We start from the raw sequence: 24,389 nt of genomic DNA, 5'->3' as shown, positions 1-24,389 counted from the left end.
ATCAGAAGGGGTTTTTGTGGAGATTTAGTATTTTAAAAGTTGAAAGCGTGAGTCAATTGAAGCTAGACCACCAGGGAAAACCTAGAAGCACTGGAAGGCCGTTTCGTCCTATTGTAGGACTCCTCAGCAGTGCTCATCCACGACCTCGCCTAGCGAGATTCGAACCCAGGACAAAGGAGTCCCACAATAGGATGAAACGGCCTTCCAGTGCTTCCAGGTTTTCCCTGGTGGTCTAGCTTCAATTGACTTACGCTTTCAACTATTCAATTAAAATGTTGTTCAGTGAAAAGAATGAATTCAATATCTTGACAGCAAAATAAATTACTTGAAATGTATAGGTTTTTGAAATTTAGTTGATATCTTGTATATAATGTAAAAGATAAGGACTTAACAAACATAAATCTAATTGATTCCTCTTAGAAATCACTTAATTACGATGTTTTTACAAGTAAATATAGTGTATTTTGCTTATGTAAATGATTGTTTCAACCAATTAGAAATGAAAAGAACTTATTTGGTCAATAATATAGAATCAAATACAGTTCAGTGAAGAAATTTATTTGTTTCTATGATGTCATTAGTTTAAACTGTAAAATCGTACTTTCTGTTGGTTTAACATATATAGTAGTTTACTGAAGAGTAGAAAAATGATTATGTATTGAAGTTTTCGTAAATTTCAACTGATAAAAAACGTTAAGTAAGTGTTTGAGAAGTTAAAGAATAATATTACAATGAAAATAAATTTTTAAATAGCAATTGTTCAGAATAGGAATTTGTGGAGATTGTAGTAATTTGTTAGTGGAATTCATGAGTCGATTTAAGCTAGATCACCATTACAAACCTGGAAGCACTGAAAACATGGTGGAATGTTGTGCAGTATCGTGGATTGGTCGAAGTTAGACATTAACAACGTTGGATACCGGCTCAGCCGTCTAGAGAAAAGGCGTTCGAATACAAGACTGAAATTCTCGAGTTCGATCCCCGTGTGCGGAATCACGGTTGTGTACTGTCAAGGAGTCCCATAATGGGAAGAAACGGGCGTCCATTGCTTTCAGATTTTTAATAGTAGTTTAGCCTAAATCGACTTATGAATTCGACGACTGTTCATTTAACGAATATGAAAAGCTGGATATATATATATATATATATATATATATATATATATGTAACATTGAAAATACAAACAAATTATAAACAAAAAGGGTATTCAATAAAACAATTCGAAATGATTATAATAAAGCAGTTGATAGCCAAGTAAAATATTGGGCAATATGATCAATATTTTAAACGTAATAAGAGATTTATTTCTAAAAAATGGACAATAATTCATTTAGTATTGTTTGTTTGAATCTACCCATCGATGTGTTAGGGCTGCAACTGGTCAGTCTTTAATTGGCATATGTGCATACTTTGCGTATCGCCTCGATATAGCCTTAATTCACAAGCATGGTAAGCAAAGATGGATAGTGGTTAGCATTGGAATCCAGGATGCGCGTTTCGTCCTATTTGGGACTCGTCAGCTGGATGTACCTGCATCTCAGAGTTGATGTTCACTCTGGGACTTGAACCCAGTGGCTATTAGGATTCAGTGGCCGAGTAGATAACGCAATGGCGTTTGAAGTGAAAGGTACTGGGTTCGATTCCCAGAGTGAATGTCAACTCTGGGATGCAGATACATCCAGCTGATGAGTCCCAAATAGGACGAAACGCGCGTCCTGGATTCCACTGCTAACCACTATCCATCTTTGCTTACAATGAACAATAATGTTTGATTATTTATCACTAATTGAATTATTTCAATATCAATTCAATTTTCGCCTAAATAATTTACACATTTAGTGTATAATTAATTCTCAATGAATTTTTATTTCAATTTGATAAAATGATCATAGGAATTGTACAATCCATTGATAAAAATTGATTTATTAATATAGCACTCACTTCACTAAGATAACGAAAAATTGAACATTCTGATCCATCTACTCCTAACTCAGCATAACATGAATGAGTTTGCCAACTTCTCCGTAACCACTAGGAAAACCGAATATTAGATAACATTCATTCAGTTATTAATTTTTATTATAAATGTTATATAAGATTATTGAAAACGATTAGTAGAAAGTAGAAAATTACATTTCTGACGTTTTGTGACTTCATGTAAGGTACCACTTATGAGAATAAATATTCTCATTCATTTACTACTCATTAAGATATTTAAAATATGCCATTATCTTTATTATTAATAATATGGTCAATACTCAAATAATCAGAATCATCAAAATCTTGGTAACTATACCTAAAAAATCTCACTAATAAGTTGAAAGCTCAGAGTCTAGGTTTTATTTATTTATTTAAACACATAAATATTGGGACAAAGTGCCACCAGATATGTATGCGCCTCACAACTCTCATTTGATATGTGTGAGGGCTGTGATACTGCCCAGGTGCCCAAACTGAAGCAGGTGGTTTCCTCAAGGGGTCACATTCAGAGCCTTTGAGGCAGTGGAGCATCGTGAGGAGATGCAGTCCCATAGTAGCCAGTGACTAACGATTGATTCATACGCCATTTGTTCCCTCAGGATACTGGAGCCCATGTGAACCAATGATTTGGAATCAGGGTTTTCCAACTCCCCTTGGTGAACTTTCCGTGTCCATCAACCCGCTTTTTGTCCTCTCAATTTCGTAAACAACACCCCCGCCATGGAAAGGCAGTGAGTAGGACTTCCCTGGCAGAGGCTATATACGCGTGGCCATGTGAGAGCATTTGGAGAGGGAGGGCGGACTCTCCCCACTCTCGGCCGTACCAAGTCATTTGGGGGCCTAGGTTTAACAATGGTTGGTTCAGATTAATAAGTAAATTATGATTTTGAACTGTTCAGTCAATTAGTCCAATTACAACTTCAAAAACATAGTTTGATGATATTGATAACAAATCATTGATCAATCAGTGTATTCAACTGAGTCTACGAGTTATTCTGAATTTCCTGGAGAGCTTCACCATAAAGAAACATAACTATAAAGCAATTAAAATGAATACAAAGTGAGCTATTTACATACTGTCGTTCTACATAGGCTAAATATGGTCGATAGCTGAGTGCGAATCATAGTATTTTTATCATGCACATAGAAGGAGGATAGGAGAACCGGGTTTGTGGTCATATTAAACTAATACTCAGTGCAGTAAAAAACTTGGTGACCTCGTAAATGTTCATGCATGAAGACTAGTTTGTACTGTGAAAGATAACTGGTTTTTCTAACTTTGATAAGTAACCTACTGATCGTTAGTATAAAGGTAAACAGATAAACTAAAGCTTCCACTGAATTATGGCGTAAACTTTAGAAAATGCTTTTTATCTAATAGGGCTATCGAGATCCACTGAAATAAAATAAAAATTCATGTAAAAAGCGTCTAGATAGAAGGGCAAGACGCTTATTACACCTTGAGTGTAGTAATGAAATACCATCATCACAAGGGGGGTTCTGTGGAGATTTTAGTAATTTTATAGTTAGGATCATGAGTCAACTGAAGCCTAGACCACCGTGGAAAACCTGGGAGCACTGGACGGCCGTTTCGTCCTATTGTGGGACTCCTCAGCAGTGCTCACTAGTGACTGGCTCCATGAGGTAATTCCTAGAGTTCTAGTGAGAAGTCGTGGCCAGTGGAGCTAATCCATGTCAGGTAGAGACAGGTATCTACCTCAGTACATTGGAAGTTGGTCGCGCGTTTTCGTGGATTGGTTGAGGTTAGACATTAACACCGTTGGATGCCAGCTCAGTGGTCTATCGGTTAAGGGCTCTGGCTCGAGACTGGTAGGTCCTGAGTTCGAATCTCGCGAGTGCGGGGTCGTGGATGCGCACTACTGGGGAGTCCCATAATAGGACGAAACGGCCGTCCAGTGCTCCCAGGTTTTCCACGGTGGTCTAGCTTCAATTGACTCATGATCTTAACTATAGAAATACCATCACTTGATACGTAGTTAACTAAATGATACATAGTGGAATGTAAAAAAAAACGTAGTTTCAGCAAAGATAAAAGGGAGGCTGTTATAACTTGTGGCTTTGTGCCCCTATTAATATACAACGCAATGACACTGGTTATTATGAATAAGATGATCTTCCAATAAAAAAAGTTACGTGTACTGCTTAAGATTACTAAGTAATAAATCATTTGAGGTTATCAACGACTTTCGTAAAGTTTCAACGAGCAACAAAAGAATGAAAAGTTAGTGGATCCATAAATTTTTCAACGAAATTAACAGAAGAATTGTCCTTGCCTTAGCGCTTTTCTTGAGGCAATAAACACCAAAAAAATCACATCAATTCTGTGTTCAGAAAAAGAGAGGTATCAGTTGTCGGTGTCATAGCAAATTGTAAGTTTTTTAATCGAAATATTCTAGATTTATCATTGCTATTATTATTATTAATACTGCACAATGAAGAGAAGCAGACCACTTATTACATTGCGTCGGGAATCGGAGACAGGCATGAGAAGAATGAATAGCACTTGGAAGTAACTGGAGAAGAGAGCGGAGGACAGAGTTGGTTGGGGAATTATGGTGGGTAGCCTTCGTTCCACTAGGGATAACAGGCGCATGTATTTGAGTAAATTCCGTATAATTTACTAGGACGTTAAAAACTAAGGTAAACTAATTACTTTGACTAATAATAATGTATTTCCGAGATAAGGATAGGCTACGAATAAATTGATAGAGTAATCAGAAAACAAACATGAGTAAAAATTTACTTCAATCTTGGACAAACATTCCGGATATCCCGTTAAATCTTTACGTTGAATGTCACACTGAGTCTGTCCATCATATCGATCTATAAAAATGAACAGGTAAAATAAAATAACAGTATGCTTTAATACATGATTTGCTTTTTTTCGTTAATTCCCAGATAATTAACCTTTCTAATAAAACCTGGATTCTACCTGTCATTTCCTCACAGAACTGTTAACCTCTAATAGGATTATCTATCGAAGACCTACTTGAACTTCTGGATGAGTCGGAACTAAATGAAAATGTACTTGTTATGACCCCTCATGTGTTCATAATAGTTCATAGTCCTACCTACTCTGATTTTTATCTGATAGACCTATCACTGATAAGAATATAAGGTTGAAAATCACACCAAATAGAAGCCGACTTCATCTAAGTAGTTGATTTTGTTTTAATACGATTTCTTACTGTAAAATAAGAGGTAAACTATTATTGGGAATCAGGAAAAACTACCCAACTTTCCAACAAATTGTTTATATATTAAACTCCTAAAACATCGAAATGTAAGCCGATAAACGAATTCTGTATGCTGAATGAATTGCCTATTCTAATTAGTCAGTCAAATTTTAATCGCTTACACGATAAATCTACATATTATCATGGGGTGATAATAAGTTACTGATAAACATTATGTCAAATAAAAAACAAACCGAAGTTTTAAACTGATAAAATTTAATTAATTGGTTACACTTTAGAACACATACCGTGTTTATTTAACTCTATACTATACGAGTCATCAAGACTCATGTTTTGAATATAATCTAAAGCCCTGGTGTGCTTCTGCAAAGGGTTATCATTATCGATCTGTAAAACATGAAAGTAAACATAAATAATATTTTTTACAACACAGCAAATCAAAGTTATCAGTATACATCTTTATATTGTCATTCTCTATTGACAGGTAAGTATCTGAAGTAGCAAACTGTAAGAATGGAAGGACACTATAGGAAACGAGTTTAGCAACTCTTCTAATATGAATGAAGATTGAAGATATGATAGCACTCATTAGCTGAAAATGTATTTTCCATAATGATATTAATTGTTGTAGGTGAGCTACTCGACGAGTAACCAGAATGTTAGGGAGGGTTTTAATATGACAGGATAAAAAGACAAAACTGCGTTTTTAACTCTTTGTGATTTTTGCTCAGTATCTCTTCCGTTTTTGATCCAGTATGATGATCACTTAGGGTCTTATTTATTTTATTTTCAGTATAGTATCTTGATCATTATAACAGCGATTTGCTTTAATGTGATATTTATTTAAAATAATATTCTTTGTATTAATTCAACGCAAAATTCGTTCAAAATGATAGGTAGCTTGGAGCTTTTTAGTAACTATACGGAATTCTCCTGTAAGTGATGATTGTTAAACAATCATTAAGTGTGAGTGGAATAAACATACTAAATACTTGTATTCATGTACAATTTCGATATATATATATATTGGAGGTCAAGTAGTTTTTTTCAGTGCCAAGTACCAATCACCTAAGATTCTGTGAACATTACAGAGAGAAAAACGAAAGATTAACAAATTGATTGTGTTTAAGTTTATGGGTCTTGACGGTCCATGTTTTTGCAACAAAATAGATATTTATTACAACTTCCCATATCAATAAAGGTTCATTAACTTTTGGACAGATTTGTGCGAATAATTTCTAATTCTATCGTTACACTGTCAAGTATTGACCTTAAAACGGAATTTGTTTCTGGTAGAAGTCAGCAGTACAAACTACATACATTTCCTAATCGGACTTTGGTAATTAGGTGATGAAATCAGGTGATTTATCCCCAGATATATTTTATAACTGATGTTTATTTTCCAGGTACAAACAGTCGTTGATTTTAAGTTTTCGAGTTTCATAATTACTTTTGTCACCTAATGACTAGAATATCTTGAAGTTGATATAAACTTTTGTTTGGATGCCTCAGTAACTAAATATATGTTCTTTATAAAATTATTAGGTTCAGAAACGTCAATAATTAACTAACACATCACAAATGAAACGTACCTTATATTTCACAAGATATTTATGATCATTACTTATCACCCAAAATGCTGTAAGTATAACAAAGCAGATAACAACGATGAACAAAACTCTATATTTTTTACGATTTTTTCCCACCGATTGGCCGTAGAAAAAGTGATTTGCCAGCACAAAATGAGACTTTTTCAGTAACTTAAAGATATAAAAGCACCCATAAATAAAAGTAGTAATTTGAAGTAAAATGTAAACTGCTTTTTTACCAGTAACAAATGAATAATTTGCAAAACTATTGAGCCATTTAACAGTAGTTAGTCAGTTTGAATGACCATATATTTTTAGCGCCTAAACAAACCCTCAAAACGGACAATTCTGCCGGTAGACGACATTGACGCTGACTTCATTAGTTTTACTGGACGCATCCTAGTTCGGTCAAGCATCTGCATCAGATCACCGTTGAGTACGCTGTGTTGACAATCCCTTGAAAAAACTAATCAGTTTGGCTTACATACTTCTCGACACATTGACTATCTTCTAAGCATGTCACCCAACTCTTTCACTCCTGACTTCCAGTCTAATCGGACTTGTGAACCTCGATTACAAAGCTGTTACAGACAATAGCGTTGTCAAGACCCGAATATCCGTGACGTTTTTACATCTTTCAAATAAATAAATGATTTCTAAAGTTTGAGCTGAAAATGCAAGAATTAATATATCTAAACATCAGGCAAGTTATACGCAGTGCTTTGCATTTAAAGAGACCTCTTACAACGTACGCTCAAATGATTAATCAGTGTATTTTAAGGAGCATGCCATTCGAAATAGTAAGATGCCGTTTCAAGCGAGAAACCGCTTTTTACGAATATTCTTGGCGTGGTAACTTATATCTATGTAATCTCCACTTACTCAGCAGTAAAATCTGGGATTAAAAAGACTAGTTACAAAATGACGTATGAAGAACTTTAAAATATTACTTTTAAAAAATAAGACTGCATATGCTAAAACTTTAATAATGGTATCGTCTTGAACAGCAACAATAGGCTATTTCCTAGATTACGGAGAAAAATAATTACCAGCGGGTAGAATGAGATTTATAAGATATATAAGGAAAACGAATTATTTATAACCCTAATGTGACTATCAAATATGTTTGAGCGACAGTTTACCACGATTAAAAATACATAAAACCTGTAAACATGGAAGCATAAGACGTTAATAAGTGTATAAATACTCTCCTTTTTAAAGATTAATAATTATTTTAACCGTCAGGTCACTAGATTACATACTGAAACTACTCTTATAAATACTTAGATACACAAATGTTTTGGTTATTTCTGAAAACCAGCCTATCATACTCAATGGGGAAACAGTCATGCAGAAGTCCAACAAAATATTTTTTCCAAAGAATCACTGTAAACCATAAATCATACTCTCGCCACTGGTTAATGCCAAGTGAATAATCTGAATTTAAGTGAATTGTCAGCTGTCCTGAAATAAAATTAAATCCTTTGCATAATCAGATTCGAGGATGTATTGTGTGTCAAACGTAGTGTGTTCACCTATAAATCAAGACACATATAACTGTGGTAAATAACTAACACATACATTGTACAATTAAATATCTTATGTTGTTTGTCGTTCAGTTATAGAAACGAAATACAACTTTGTACTGTGTACTTTGAATTCAGGCTCTTACGTGTGTTTTACCTAAGTTACAAACCAGCTGGGATTAGCAGTATTATAATGAACAAGATCACAGGCTGAGGACTGCTGGCCGTATTTATATATAAAATTAGAGAATCTCTTGGTAAAATATGAGAGCCATACACTGAATATTTCATTTGCGAATTTCCATCATTTGCTTGCACATTCCGTATTATTCTTCCGGTTCACGATTCCTTCTTACCTTCATCTCCATTCCCCTCAACTCGGGCTTTTCAGCATTCTGCTGCTAGGATTTCCACTTCCGATTGGTGGTAGATACTGCTAATGTCGACAGACACAAGTAGCATATACCACAGTATTTCGTCAGACTATTTTGAATCCACGGTGAAACAGGTTAGATAAATACGGGGAAAACAATTGCACTACCGCACATGAATAAGAAAGTCAAAAGCACTAGTAAAACTTAAAATAAAAGGTAGGGAGTTACATAATACCCAAGGCTTAAAATGGACAAGAAATCATTTGTGTAATTGACACCAATTTTATAACGAACTACCTTATATCTCTGAATGCTTATCAGGGGCACTTAGAGGATCACAGTAAGATATGTAAACCCACTCAGGCGAATAAAACTAATAGTCATTTACAGTCTGATCAATAACTTGTTGCTTTTATCCTTCGTGATGTTTCAAACTAAGTTAGAGAACGAAATATACTCAAGTAATCGGCGGCATTCACGACATATGCATGAAACATTTAGGTTATTGATGTATGATATCTACTCTGAACATCACAACTATCATCACTGTTGTTTATTCACTCGTTCCACTACACCATGGCACCTAGGTGAATCTCCACGTGTTGACTCATTGAAAAGTAAAGTGGTTAAATCTATCGACCTCAACCACCGAGATTAATGCATAACATTTAGGTCTCTTCCCCTCTAAATGAAAACCATAGTATACATCAGTGATGTGACACTATGATCAAGTATAAAAGTTATGAGCAATGATGTTCTCAGAGACTCCTAATTTTTATTTTACTACAGAAAACTGAAGCGTAATATTAACTCGTAATACCTAATGATTTCAGCGCCGAGAACTTATATCCTGCCGAACAGTGGAAAATAAGGGGTCGACGACAAAGATTAGTACAACAGTATATATTATGCGTAATGGGGCAAATAGTCAGACCAAAGCGAAAACAAAAATTTCATGCAAGGAAATAAGACTATAAATAATCAACTTGCACAAAAAACAAATTAAGTCCTGTAACGATTTGCCTGAATGTTTCTGAAATCTTGAAACAGGGTAATTACTACTCAAATATGTTTTTGTTGAAATTCATAATAAAATTCCGTTGAAATGGGCTTATTATTTGAAAACAAATTAACAAAGTAATTCCTTAAACTTGACGGACAGATTTAAAGTTACAGATAATGTACTATAAGAGGTGATGAAGCAATGTGAATAACAAACTCGCGAAAACATGCAAACTGTTCAAAATGAGCGCCTAAATGTAGCTATAAGAAGACATGTATGTGTGCTAAAGTAAAAGTAAAATGTAAAAGACTTTAAACAGGCAACAAACATACAGTGATGTAACATTAGAGTAGCCTTAAGTAATCAAGAGCGTAGCAACAACTATGAAAGTGAATAAACATTTTGACTTTAGTCCCAGACGGGAATGACCCAGGAGTCGGTCGCAGCGTATTTCCAATTTAGGTATGTTCTTTTAACTTGTTGATGGATCATCTCCTTTTTCATCATTTGTATGTACTTTTGTAACTGCATGACAATACTATCTTTGAGTTTACTCAAACAATAATTTATACACCTATTTGACTGTCACCTCAGTCTTCAGTAATAAGAGTAGGAAGTCAATCGACCCATATTAATCTCTTTCCAAATATATCAACGAAAGGTTCTGATATTACGTGTTCTGGAAGATAATTCCAGTAATTCACTACTCTGTGAGAGAAATGAAACTTCGGACGTAAACAGTTTGATCTCGGATTTTGAACTTTCTCAGAATGTGCTCTCAAATAATCAGTCTTAGATGGAAGGAAGAGATGGAACATATTACTACTAAGGTCGTCGTTCAGTATACGACAAGTCATTATTAGATCACTCCGTAATCTATGGTAAGATAACGGAAATAGGTTGAGGTGTCTCAGTCTGTCTTCCCAAGAAAGGTCGGAGAGATCTTTCTCGATTTCAGTCCCTCGTCATTGTATGCGTTCCTCCATATCCTCCTCATAATTGAAACAAGGACTCGCTGCTTGAATCCCATATTCCAGATGCGGTTGCACGAAAGTAGGGCATAATAATCTTAATGTTTCTTCATTCAAATACTGAAAAGACCTACGAATAGCCTACATTACCCTAAAGACTTTAGCAGCTGCAGCCTTACAGTTACTACTAGTTTTGAGATCGCTGCTTATTACGACTCCAAAATCTTTATAGTTTGTTAATTTAGGTAACGCAACTCCACGCATTGTGTAGTGATACGAATCATCATAGTTATTTAATTGCAGCACCACACTCTTGCTATGAATTACTTCTAATGAACATCCGTCTATCCATGCCACCAACTAATTGAGATCATGCTATATTATTATTCTGTCTGACATACTGTGAATGGGTCGCCAAATTGTTTTCATCGGCGAAGAGTAGAATGATTGAATTTGCTACAGTTGGTAATTCATTTACATACAGTAAAGGGAGAAGGAGACAGAGGACTGTACCTTGGAGAACTCCACCTTTTACAGGTTCCCACGCTGCGATAGCTTCATTTATTCTTACCCTCTGTTCTCCGTCATGTACATAATCGCTTATCCATTCCATGACCTAATAATGGATTCCAAATTTTTCCAATTTTAATATTGGTCCCGACTGGGAGACCTTATCAAAGGCCTGACCTAGATCGATGAAAATCACATCTACAGGAATATTTCCATCTTTTGCCGCAGCCCAATCTCCTCTTGCAATGAACAGATTTGCCCAACGTGATAGACCTTTCAGCAAACCATGTTGTTCCCTGGACAAAAGATTACGCCCTTCCATAGAGTTTATAACAGTCATCCGAATAATCTTTCCATTAGTTTTGCAAGTGCAGTGGTTAGACTAACGGATCTATAGTTACTAAATCTCTACTCTCCGCCTTATACACCGGACCAATTATTGCATCTTTACAGTCTCTTGACAGTCTGGACTGCCACGAAGACATATCATACAGTATAGCTATAGGTTCGGCAATCCATTTGGGCTTTCATAATCATGGGATGAATATCATCAGGACCGATAGACTTATCAGGTTTGAGATGCTGATGTAGTCTAAAGACAGCACATTTTTCAATAATCACAGGGATCATCAACAAGCCGACACTGTAACAATTAGTCGTTTGTCGTTCCCCATCACTGATAGAAAAAACTTGACTAAAATATCTCGATAAAGCTTCAGCTTTTTCGGTAACGGATTGTCTTGCACCAAAGGTGATGGAACTCTATCACTACTCTTAGTTCACTTTTTAGTTACGATAATAACCGTTTCGGACTATTCTTACGATCCCCGAACAACAAATTTTCATATGACCGCCTAGTCTTATTATCGCTTTAAAAGCATCCCCAATTTTAAGATAACTGGATCTGTACTGTTCTAAGCCAGGAGAGATGAACATATTCCAGAGCTTTTTCCTACGTCTAAAATGTTTCTTGACTTCTTTGGTTATCCATATTGGAGTGTTATCTGGTCTATGTTGTGCTAGGTATGGTATAAACAAAGACGTAATGAAATAAACTAACCTTTAAATATAGACCACGCTTCTTCAAGTGATGGGCTAGTATCTATTGACCAATCTGTCCTAGCAGCACACTCCTGAATGGCTGATATGTTAGCTCTCCATACATTTGGGCGAGGCTTAACCCGACCATATGTCATGTCACTAGCTCTAAACATGGATGACAAAACAACATGACCGCTATTCACTAACGGTGGAAGAATATTTAGGATGACAATATCCTCAGTCGCATGAGTGATTACCAAGTCCAACAGAGAAGAACCTTGGTTTACACCAAATCGTGTAGGTTTGGATACATGCTGTACTAATGTATCCTCCAATAGTGTTACCAGGACCCTACTATCAAAAGACTTTATAGATCCTACCACGACCATTTCAGTCCAACTAATGTCAGGTGCATTAAAGTCTTCTAATATCAAGCATCTGTTATTTGCACTCCATAGCCGAATGTACTCTAGAATAAAGTCATCAGCTAAGCTGATTGGGCTGCTGTAGATAACATCTAGTATAATAATTGTACAACATCAAACAGTCATCTCACAGCTAATGACTTCACAAGTTCGTAGACGGTGGAGCAGATAGTTATATTATTGGCTTTGTATAAGGGGACGCCACTCCCTTTCCTACATCTATATCTAACACTCCTTAGGTAGTGGTATCCGGATAATGCTGGGGTAATGTCGAAGTCATGGACTAACCAAGTTTCCGTCACAGCTACAATGAATGGCCTTAATATGTCCAGTGATGATCCTAGTTAGTGGAATTTATTTCTTAGACTACGAGCACTGGCATACAAAACTCCCAGGGAGAATGGCCTATCGACACAGGCCTCGGCAGCATTCACTTTCAAGACCTGACTATTCCAAAACACACTAATTGGAGATTATCATCACCATTTTGTCGACGGATTTCTAGTTCACCTAGTGCCGTCTTCCTTTTTATTCTACCTTCAAGAGACATATAAGGTCTTACTGGAATGTTGGTATAGTAGTGACCACGAGCGCTACTTAACAGAAGATTAAGTTGTTTCTCTGTTCCTTGGATTACGTTAAGTAGCCTGCATGGTTGGGGTTCAACATTCATCGATTCTTTTACCTATTCTTACGAATTTTTTAGCATGAACTCCTTTAGAGTTATGCGGTAAGATTATACGGATATATCCTCCGAGCTTTTCCAAACCTTGCGCGTGTATAATTTCGGGGTCCGACCCACCCTTTATACAATTTACACAACTGAACCTTAAATCAGTCGGTTTGTAGTGGCATTGTGCACTAACTACACAATCCTCGAAGCTGAACATGAGACAACTTGGAAAATAGTTATTCATCATCTAATGCGGGGAAAAGCCCAACGATGTCGAAAGCGGGAAGAAAAAATTCAAATAATTCAATTCATCGAATGGCATAGCTCAGTCTTGCAGACGTGGTCATTCATGTCCAATCTCCAGCTTAAATGTGTTCTCATGACAAATCTGCAATCTTAGGATCAGGTCTACTATTATAATAGTACTAATAACGAAGCAGTTCACTATTCCACAATTTTACTACGTACTCAGCCTGCAGCAAATTCCAAAATTTGACTACTCTTAGGGAGTAGAAGGTGTGACGGGAGTACGTTCTGCTATGTTGTGTCTCCAGTTTCTAGGGTGTCAACCCTAAGGTTTGTGTTTCAATGCTCTAAATGGGGTCGAGTAAAACTGTTGAGGATTATGTGGAAGCTTTGATTGTCGAACTGGTCAGCAATCTTTTTCAACGTTTCTAGTGCAAGATTTGCTCGAAAGGCATTTTCCCCGCAGTTAGCGTAAGGTTTCAGATCGTGGTGTACCAACACTCCTAGATCTTTTTCAAATTGGAGTTCCATTAAATGGGAGTTACTTAAGTTGTACTCATAGTTAGCAACATGTCTCAGGTGGACTAAGCAAGATCAAGGCTTCATCTCTCAATACAGCAGAGTGAACCACATCCGGTTGGGGTGAAATATCCTTGTCTAAATGCTGCACTTTCTGATGCACAAAACCAGGGCACATGTTAACTTCTGAGGGTCTGGTTGAGTCAAAGATCATGCTCTGGTTGATGTAGTTTATACGTGATGGTCGAAATGCTTGGAAATAGTGTTCTGCCAGAAGTTCAAGAGCATTAAGTGCTCTGGCGCGAGACTGATAGGTCCTGGGTTCGAAGCTCTCGAGGCGAGATCGTTGATGTGTACGGCTGAGGAGTCCCACAATAGGACGAAACGGCCGTCCAGTACTTCCAGGTTTTCTTTGGTGGTCTAGCTTCAATTGACACACGCTTTCAACTATGAAAGGGCCACGAAGACCCAACAGATTAGATACTCAGGTTTTGGTTTGTCAAAGATAGGGTGCATGACAGAATAAAACCTTAACAATAATGATAGTATATTCTCAATTAACAACACGTTACATGAGGCATGCCAGTTTACATGCAAGATCAAATTGTTACAAATGCTACAGGTTTGACTTTAATAAGTTACTCAATTAGATCTATATATTATAAAGCACATTTGTCTTAGAAACAAGGGATACATTTTCGTACACTAGAGTAATAATGTTAGTAAAACTGCATTGTTCAATATAAGAGTTCGTGCACTTTGTGGAAGTTGCGTTGCAACAAATAATTGTCCGAAAACAAATGCAAGCGAAGTTTGGAGCTTTTTACAACAAGTGTGATGCGGTTAGTGCATAACCAGTTAGCTAAACAGTAGACTTTGACGTATTATTCGGTGCTTTGTGATAGTGTTCCAGATAAATTTCAGGGGTTTTAATGATGGTGCAGGTTGAAGTCATATGTTCCATACATGTTTCGGTGGTATGCGTTTATTTGTTTGAAGATAGAGAGAGAAGAAGGGGAGGGCGAGAAGCAGAACAAACAGTGTTTATGTCTTGCGAAGTTAAGTAATATGTGATAAAATAGTTAAGGCATGACCATTTGGGATAATTCTCTTTTATTACACTAATACTTAAACAAGTATATTTCATCAAGTTCAAGAAAGCAAGCCGAAGCATGTGGTTGAATAGACAAAGCATTTTATGAAAAAATGTTGATCTGAATGGGCTGGATGTCTAGGATAATGTGTATTTTCAAAATGTAGTGAGGAAAACACAGTGTTCGAACATACGAGTGGCTTCTTTTTTCTGAAATAATTTCAGCTCGTTTTTGTTGTCATAACTGTTGTAAATTCATGATTGAGCTCCTTCTTAGCATAATTGTTCAGTTTCGTTTGTAATGGAATTTCTTGGTAGGAAATAAAGCCAATTCAAGGTTGTAGACATGAGGCAAAGGGGTATGTGGCATAGGAAAGTAACATCAATATCATTCATTTGTGGTATCTTACTAGACTATAGGGAGCTATAATTTAATAAAGTGTTCTGCCCCTCAGACACGGACGGATGGAGGTTATCTTTTAGAACTATGGTCTACTTGGTTATTAGTAATATTATGATGGTAGACCTGATCCTAAAATTGAATATTTGTCATGATTCGACTGCCTAATCTATAAGATCTTACGCGGGAGTAACATCATTGTCTACACTGATTTATCGTATCGTAAGAATCACTAATATAATGTTACCTTCTTCTGGAGAACACATTTAGTCTGGAGATAGAACAATATAAGCTGCACGTGATTGACCATCTCTGCAAGGTTGAGCCATGTCATTTGATGAATGGAATTGATTTTTCCTGCGTTCTCCATAGTTAACCTCCTCTTCGTGTCAGTTGTTGAACATAAGTCTTTTCAGCAATCATATGCTCGGCTTCAAAGGTCGTATGATTACATTTCAATGACATTACAAACTTTCCACTACTATGTTTGTTGATTGTAGCTGTAAATCAATAGCTCTGTAAGTGCTCGATACTGGATGCTGACCACGTTAGTTTTAATGGACTTGTTTAGCTGAAGGCGCTCGGTCATGCATCCGTATCAGATCACGGTTTGGAAAAGCGTGCGCAACTTGTCCTGCGATCACTAGCAAGATTGGTTCAGTCTCAATTCGATATATCGATGACCCATCAAATATATCTGTTAGATCCGTTTTGAAAGTGAAAATCCCTCCATGCATACATTTGTGATTTCTTCCTTGTGGTTTCTTTATTTGTATATATTGTTAACTTTTTTGATGCTAATTAAGTCTGTAACGTTTAATTTTCTTCGTTTTCTTATCGTTTTTATTGAGTCTCTATGTTCCTTACTGAACTGTATTTAGTTTGTTTTAATTGTTATTATTCTGGCGGCTGCCATATTAACTGCTCGCTCTTTGATTGTGCGGTTTGATTTTGACTGGGTTCGTGCATTTTTGGTTGTAATTTGGAGCACTTTCCCAGATATTGAAACACTTTGTGTTATAAAACAGCCGCTCAAACGGAATCTTACTTGATCTATCCAGAAAGGATAGAATAACACTCACCTTTTGGTGTTTTCGGTAATTTTCATATATTTCTTACCACTTTGCTATTCATTGTAATTTAGATTGAATATTTTGGTATCAATTGTCGGTTGAATAACTGGGTGATAATATTTGTTTAGGTAAATTTGTACATTTGTATATATGATGAAATTTAGAATCGTAATTACCCCCAAAACACCTTGTTCTGATTTCTATTGGGAGGTGCGCGTTTCTAATTTTACTCGTCAGTTATTCAACAAATCAAACCTAGTTGGAAACTAGGTTTGGATCTTACAATATCTTCCAACCTCCTCGCTTCTGACTTCTGACTTTACTGGGTGGGTACGATTCAATTGTAGAAGTTATTACTGGCAGATATTTATCAAACTATAATACCTGTGATATCTTCATGATCAGTAACGCCACACCCACTTTTTTTGTGACATTCAGCTCTCTTAGGTTTGTGGTATGTATGAATAATGCTTCAATCCGAGCCCCATATAGCACATCTTGTTGGAATGCACTACTAGTTCCATGGTACAAGCAAGTCAGCCAAAGTCTTTGTATTGTCGGTTACATATCCATTTAGTATATCACACTTTTTAAATTAGAGACAAATTTAGTCATCAGCTTTATCTGATGGTGGAGCCTATCTTCTGGTGTCATCGTGCATTGGTTCCTCACTTTTTGGACAGCCTGTATGTGCTGTTGTCACTAGTTCGTTTATATTCTACGCTGTAGTGTTTTTTGTATCTTAACATTCAAAGAGCGTGATTATTCATGATTGTACGTTGCTTGTAATTTTTAAAGATAATTTGTGGGACAGACAGTTTCGTAGAAGATGTAATTGTGTGCAGTAAGAAGTATCAAAGAATGTCCACATCAACTTTAGGGTGAGCTTTCCAGTCTACCTGGACACCTTGAGGCGTTAGACAATCTTACTCAGCGACAAATGAATCAGTCAAGATTGATAAACTCTTGAGTGTTCACTTGATGTCATATCAACCAAAATCATAGGTACAGGAATTCATCACTCCTCATTCCTGTTTTACCATCGTGGCGAAACAATGATCCCGACAGCAAAACAGCATCTAAGTCATCTACAGGTATTCTTAGTCATTATGATGAATTATAAGCTATTTGATATTTTCTAGTGGAAGTTTATGACCAAGAAACAAAAGCAGTACACTAAGACAGATAAACAGACAAAATGGACGGTATAAAAGGTTAGAATATACTCACACTAGCCTGCACGTGGAAAACTATAAAGACCGAATGGTTAGCTGAGGCAATACAACATTTAACTAATAATTTGGATAGAACTCAAAAACAAGGGTAATCTGTCAAACGTTTAGATTAGGGTCGATTATTTTGATCTATTCAGCCACAAAAGATACGGTTGATATTAAAGAAGAAACAAGGGAATAAGTCTGGAGGTTTTCTCACATATTCTTAGCAACACTTGTAAATAGATCCTGTAGGAGCCACGAACCACTTTCGCTTGTCTAAACCCGGGTGTCTAGGAATAGTACAGATGTTAATTTGAACTATTTCTTACTTAAAAACCATGTTAATCAAGGTATATGCACACGTAGTGTAACGACCGAGCTCCAATTACCTAGTGTGAACGGAAAACGTGATGCATAAAGCCAAGGTTTGTTCAGCTTTGCCAAACTATGTCTTTTAATATGGAGAATAAGGTTTATTTGAGTCACATGCTACCAATGTTTATATAAAAATCAGACGTTCATGTCTGATTTATACGATGCTATTGTTACAACAAATTATCAAACATGCGAAATCAAGCCCCTCACTCACTATACGGTCAAGCGATTTACCTTGTACAGGATAATTACTTACTTACTGCTCGTGGAGAAACATGGACCGCCCATCAGCATTCTCTACCCAACTCTGTACTGGGCTATCCTTTCGACTTGTTTCTAGTAGCTATTCATCCAATTCATGCCTGAAAACAAGTCCCGATGTAATGTGTTCTTCAGCCTTCATCTTTTGCGTTTCTTTTTAGGACTCCGGGTTAGGGTTTGTCTTACGACGCAGTTTGGTTACTTAATGAATGTATGTCCTATCCACTTCCAACGTCTTTTTATAATTTCCTCTTCAACTGGAATCTGGTTTGTTCTCTCTGGTGCGAGGCTATTGCTGACGGTATCCGGACAACGGATGTCGAGTATCTTGTGTAGACAATTGCTTAGAAATACTTGTACTGTTTTGATGATAGTTGTGGTAGTTCTTCAATTTTCAGCTCCATACAGCAGAACTGACTATCTTGACATTCGTATTGAAGATTCCAACTTTGGTGTTGGTTGACAGACAGTTGTTTTGAGTTCCATATGATGGTTAGTTGTAGGAATGTGGTCCTTGCTTTACCAATCCTTGCCTTCACGTCGGCATCAGATCCTCCTTGTTCATTGATGATGCCGCCTAAGAACGTGAAAAATACCTCTTCTCCATCAAGTGTGACTGGTTTGGTTGGCGATCTCTGTGTTACATTTGAGGATCTTGCTTTTCGCTTTGTATATGTTGAGGCCTACTGATACAGAGGCTGCTGCCACACTACTTGTCTTCACCTACATTTGTTGATGTGTATGGGATAGAAGAGGTAGATGATCTGTGAAGTGCATATCATCTAGTTGCATTCAACCTGTCCATTGTATTCTGTGCCTCCCGTCAGATGTAGAGGTCTTCATAATCCAGTCTATCGCCAGAAGAAAGAGAAAGGGTGGAGTAAGCAGCCTTGTCTGACACCGGTTTACATTTGGAATGCATCTGTTAGCTGTCCTCCATCCACCACTTTGCACTGTAGTCCGTCGTATGAATTCCGTATGATAAGGCTGACGATTTTCTCAGCTACTCACACCATGGTGTCGAAGAAGGCTCCATAAGGCTCTCCTATCCACACTTTCAAACGCCTTCTCATAGTCAATGAGATTGGTATATAATGACGAGTTCCATTCAATTGATTGTTCAACGATGATCCGTAGTGTCGCAATTAGGTCTGTGCATGACCGTTCCTTACGGAATCCAGCCTGTTGATCTCGAATTCGGTAGTCTACCGAGTCTTTCATCAGGTTCAGCAACACTCTGTTGAAAACGTTTCCTAGTACCGATAGTAGTGTGATTCCTCTGTAGTTCTCATAATTACACAGATTTCGTTTCTTTGGTATCGTGATGAGATGTCCTTCCTTTTCATGTGTCAGTGATGGCTGTTCTTCGATCGTTGGTGGGGTGACATCTATAGGAAGGTTTGTGTGTGTTGCTTTGATGTTCGGTGGATCCAATGGAACTAGTGTATTCAAGAGTTCTTCACAATGTTCCGTCCAGCCGTTCTTTTGTTCTTGAATATCAGTGATTGTCTTGCTCTCTTTGTGCTTGACTGGTCGCTCTGGTTTACAATATTTGCCCGCTAGTTTCTTCGTCGTGTCACATAGTTGTCTGATATTTCCTCCTTTTACAGCTTTATCCGCTGTCATTGCTGTGTCTTCCATATATTTCTACTTTTTGACTCTGATGATGTCCTCCTATCTTATGTTTGTTTCAGTTTGTTTAGTCTGTGCCTTGGTTTTTTGTGCAATTTTTCGACTGTTGCTAATTACTGTATACATGTTCTTCCCTTCCTGAGTCCTCCCCAGGTTTTCGATGGAGATCCATTCCTTATGATGATTCTTCTTGTAGCCCTGCACCTCCTGATACGTTGAAGCTATTGCTTGTTTAATTTCTCTCCAGTTGTTCTCTATGTTACTTTCTTATTATTTGTGTAGATGTCTCAGGGCCTGGAAACTACTGCACAGAGCCCATAGTAGTAGATAACATCTATTGAAATTCCCTCCTTCTTTATTTGCAAAGATATTATGTTGGTCCTTTTGAGTGATTATTGTGATATGAAAGCTAAATATATTCTAAGGATGCCAAAATTCAAACAATCAAAATAATATCTCAACGCACAACTTAGGTTTTGAAAATCAATCCGTCTAATTATTGAGCTGAAACCCAAAATATTAGCTACTTTCAAATAAGCACATTAAAACATTTTATCTGTTACGATGATTGGTTATTTTTTATTCCATCTGAAAAATACATCAGGTCCATGATAGTGAGTCTATTATTTGCTATTAAAATTCATCTGTATTACAAGAACCACATCTTTGATAATTTTGTCAAAAAGTTCGATACACTGATGTAAGTATGTACAAGCTATTTCGAATATTCCTTCATCTTTTTTTGGTAAGCGATTAGATTTTATTGTTGCCTTCCGTAAAACAACACCCATCTATATTTGAATTCTACTCTGATTAAATCAACAGTATAAATAACAGAAATAAAAACACTAATTTCTTCGAGAATTTGCATAACACAAGAATTCCTATTGTTTAGTACATCTATGATGATATGATCTACTTGGGTATTCATTTAGAATAGTGAAAAATGTAGCTAGTTCTTGTCAGTTCATGTTTTGGATAGGAATTGGATTAGAATATTTGGAGTTAGAGCACAATTTTGCTTTGATCACTAGATCATCTCGAATCTATCTATTTATACTAAATACACTACTCCATGCGTCTCTATCAATAACTGTTGGTATGACATTGTCTGATAAGATGTAAACCAGCAGAATAAATGTGTTTTCTTGTTTTTAAAATAAAATTATTGGTAAAATAAAGGATTTCTAGCATCACTTTTTCAAGTTCTTGCAAAGAACTGTTAACCATTTTTTTCTGTTCTTCATTGCTTCGTTCCGATGTTAAAATATGATCAAAATGCAGCTATGTAAGAGATGTAATTATAATTGTCATGTATGGCCTAAATGATCAAAAATCAACTAGGCATCATTATAATAAACATTTCAAACTATTCAATAACAAAGAAAACGTATTTGACTAATACATTCTATAGCAGAAGACAAGAGATCAAGGAAGAATATTATATGGAACAGAAAATTAATTCAGTTATTTTTGAGTTTGATGTGGATTACCTTCATACTATCCATATCATCCATACAGAAAAAGAGAAGAAAATACCGTCAGCATAAACTTAGTTATCGAAATCTCAGTTAGACACAAGAAATTTTCTTTTCGAACTAATAACCCGAAAAAAACGGCCACGTTAAGGGCAACGTACATCGTTTAGAGCATGTAAATTTAGGATTGTCAAACCAAATAGAATAAAATTATTTAATGTTAATATTGACTCATATAGAATGGCAACACCTGAATCTGCATATATGTTAAGTGAAAATTTAAGACCCGTGATCAGAATAAATGTGGGTCAGATAGGATGAGAGAGATATGATAGTGCAATTACATTTCAATCAAGTGGAAGACTAAATTGTGTGAAAAATTAGTAAAACGTAATAAGGAGAGATGAATGCGAAGTGAATGAATCATGTCTAGGAGAGATTAATAATGATGTTTAACCAATAATAATAATAATAATAATATACAAAGATTTGTGAATAAAGATAAGAGAGACAATTACATTTGACTACTAAAGGTCGTAAGTACATAGTCAAATTAGGTCATCCAATAGCTAAGATTACTGTTGATTAATTGACCTTGTGGTTGACCAAGGGAGGAGTAGGGGTTGGAGATATTTCTTCTTTGCGCATGGCTCCAGTTTCTTCATCCGGATGGCTACTACCTCAGCCGTTTGAAGGACTTTAAGCCTGGAAACCTTTGGCAAAAAGTTACTGACCCTATAAATAATCGAAAAGGATTGGTTTATACTGGCACTACGACCAGTTTGCATTAAATGGGTCAATATCGAGTTCCCTTTCTTCACCAGACTTTTACTTAGCCACGCTGGGAGGTGTTTGCGAGCACGAAAATGTAAATTCCTAGAACTTCGACCAATATAACTTGCTCCACATGAGCAGTTGAACTGATAAATAAAAAATGAGGTGGTCATTCTAGATAATTCATCTTTCTAGCCTCGACGTCACCATTGGGCGCGTAGAAAACACTAAACATAGTTCACCGGTGTTGAAAGATTTTTGTATTGTCTTGCGTAATCTCTGGGTTAGTATTTCACTAGTCACATCCCCTCTGAATTGTAGGCGCATGAACAGGGATTTCTTCTTGACCGTTTGAATTTCGCCTATTTTCACTTTCGTGATCATATATTTAATTATAAACTTTCTAGGGTAACCGTTCTCCTTAAGAGTATTTTGCAGGGTGTTTAGCTCATTTTCAACTATATCCGCAGAACATATAGTGAGTATTCGGTTACTAAGCGTTTTGGTCAAGTTTCGTTTGTACTATAGAGGTACAAAGCTAAAGAAATGCGTATACTGCCCAGTCCAAGTATTTTTTTCTGTTTAAGTGTCTCTTTAACGAACCAACCGCTCTCTTAGTTAAAAGAACGTCCAAAAAGGCTATTCGACCATCACTCTCTTCTTCAGATGTAAACTGAATGGCTGAATGCACTTCGTTAAACTGCCAGAGAACGTGTTTCTGTGATGTATTATCTTTACAGAGGATGAACGTGTCATCTATATATCTACAGTAAAATTTGAAGTTTTAAATAATCCTTTTCAGTGGACGATTTTCTAGTTTGACCAGAAAAATATCAGCCAGTATAGGGCCTAGAGGTGAACCCATTGTAGCGCCATCTGTTTGTCTATATACTTCTCCGTTGAACTTGAAACTCACCTTCATGGTGCAGTCGAGTAATAACTCTTGCACGACATTAACGATGTACTTTACCTTTAATCTGGCCATATTTTCGGATTATTAATTTCATTATGTAATTGTAAAACCTGAAGAGAATTTATCGAGAAGAACATTCTTCATTTAAATATTAGTCTTTCGATAGATATATGTTTAAGTTTAGTTGGTTGATAGTAAACACTAGTTTGATTTCATGTTAATTTTCGTTACATATTGGCTTCAAATGGGAAACCGTTGAATACAAAACAGATATATTGTTCTAGTTCTTTTAAACTCAGCAAAATTATACATTTATTAACTTAATATAAAGTGAATATCGGGATCCTTAGGTCTTACAACAAACATATATATATGCACTTAGTATTGTGTGTTTGAATCTTCCCATCGATGATTAGGACTGCAACTGATTAGTCTCTAATTGGCATGTGCGCATACTGTGCGTATTGCCTCTATATAGCCTAAATTCACAAGCATGGTAAGCAAAGATGGATAGTGGTTAGCAGTGGAATCCAGGACGCGCGTTTCGTCCTATTTGGGACTCATCAGCTGGATGTACTTGCATCTCAGAGTTGATGTTCACTCTGGGACTCAAACCCAGTACCTGTCGCTTCAAACGCCATCGCGTTATCCGCTCAGCTACTGAGTTTTGATAGCCACATACATACATATTCAAACTAGATCTGAATTGTTGCAACATGATTTTGACATTCTGTATGTTAACATTGATAAAGCATTTATTGACTGGTAATTTAACCCCTTTTTTATTGACATTAATAAAAATCATTTTACAAACGGTATCATTTATATTCACTCGTTGTTTACTTGTATCTCCCCATTATTATTTTCGACTGCAATTGATCAGTCTCTTGTTGGCATATGTGCATCCTATGCGGACTGCTTCGATATTGCCTGAAGTCACAAGCTTTATAAGCAAAGTAACATTTAAAAAATATACTGTCTTAATTAAAATACATGTAATTTGTACGGTAATATGAAATATGATATAAATTATAAATGAAATAAAACAATCATTATGAACAAAGATGGATAGTGGCTAGCAGTGGAATCCAGGACGGG

The 24,389-nt window shown here is 36.3% G+C and overlaps 1 protein-coding gene across 1 annotated transcript in view; it reads right to left on the bottom strand.

Moving 5' to 3' along the window:
* Smp_102430 (hypothetical protein) overlaps window positions 1–10,020 on the bottom strand; it is a gene marked incomplete at both ends in the record, with an annotated part of 17,344 nt that extends 7,324 nt beyond the window's left edge. The window contains one exon of the mRNA XM_018795097.1: window positions 10,001–10,020. Coding sequence (XP_018649444.1) covers window positions 10,001–10,020 — 20 coding nt within the window. The remainder of the gene's footprint in view (window positions 1–10,000) is intronic.
* Window positions 10,021–24,389: the final 14,369 nt, after the last annotated feature.

This window comes from Schistosoma mansoni, chromosome 1 (genome assembly GCF_000237925.1).
Source record: "Schistosoma mansoni strain Puerto Rico chromosome 1, complete genome".
Taxonomy (NCBI): domain Eukaryota; kingdom Metazoa; phylum Platyhelminthes; class Trematoda; order Strigeidida; family Schistosomatidae; genus Schistosoma; species Schistosoma mansoni.
The sequence above is the reverse complement of the archived record's forward strand: the minus strand, read 5'-3'. Positions and strand labels throughout refer to the sequence as shown.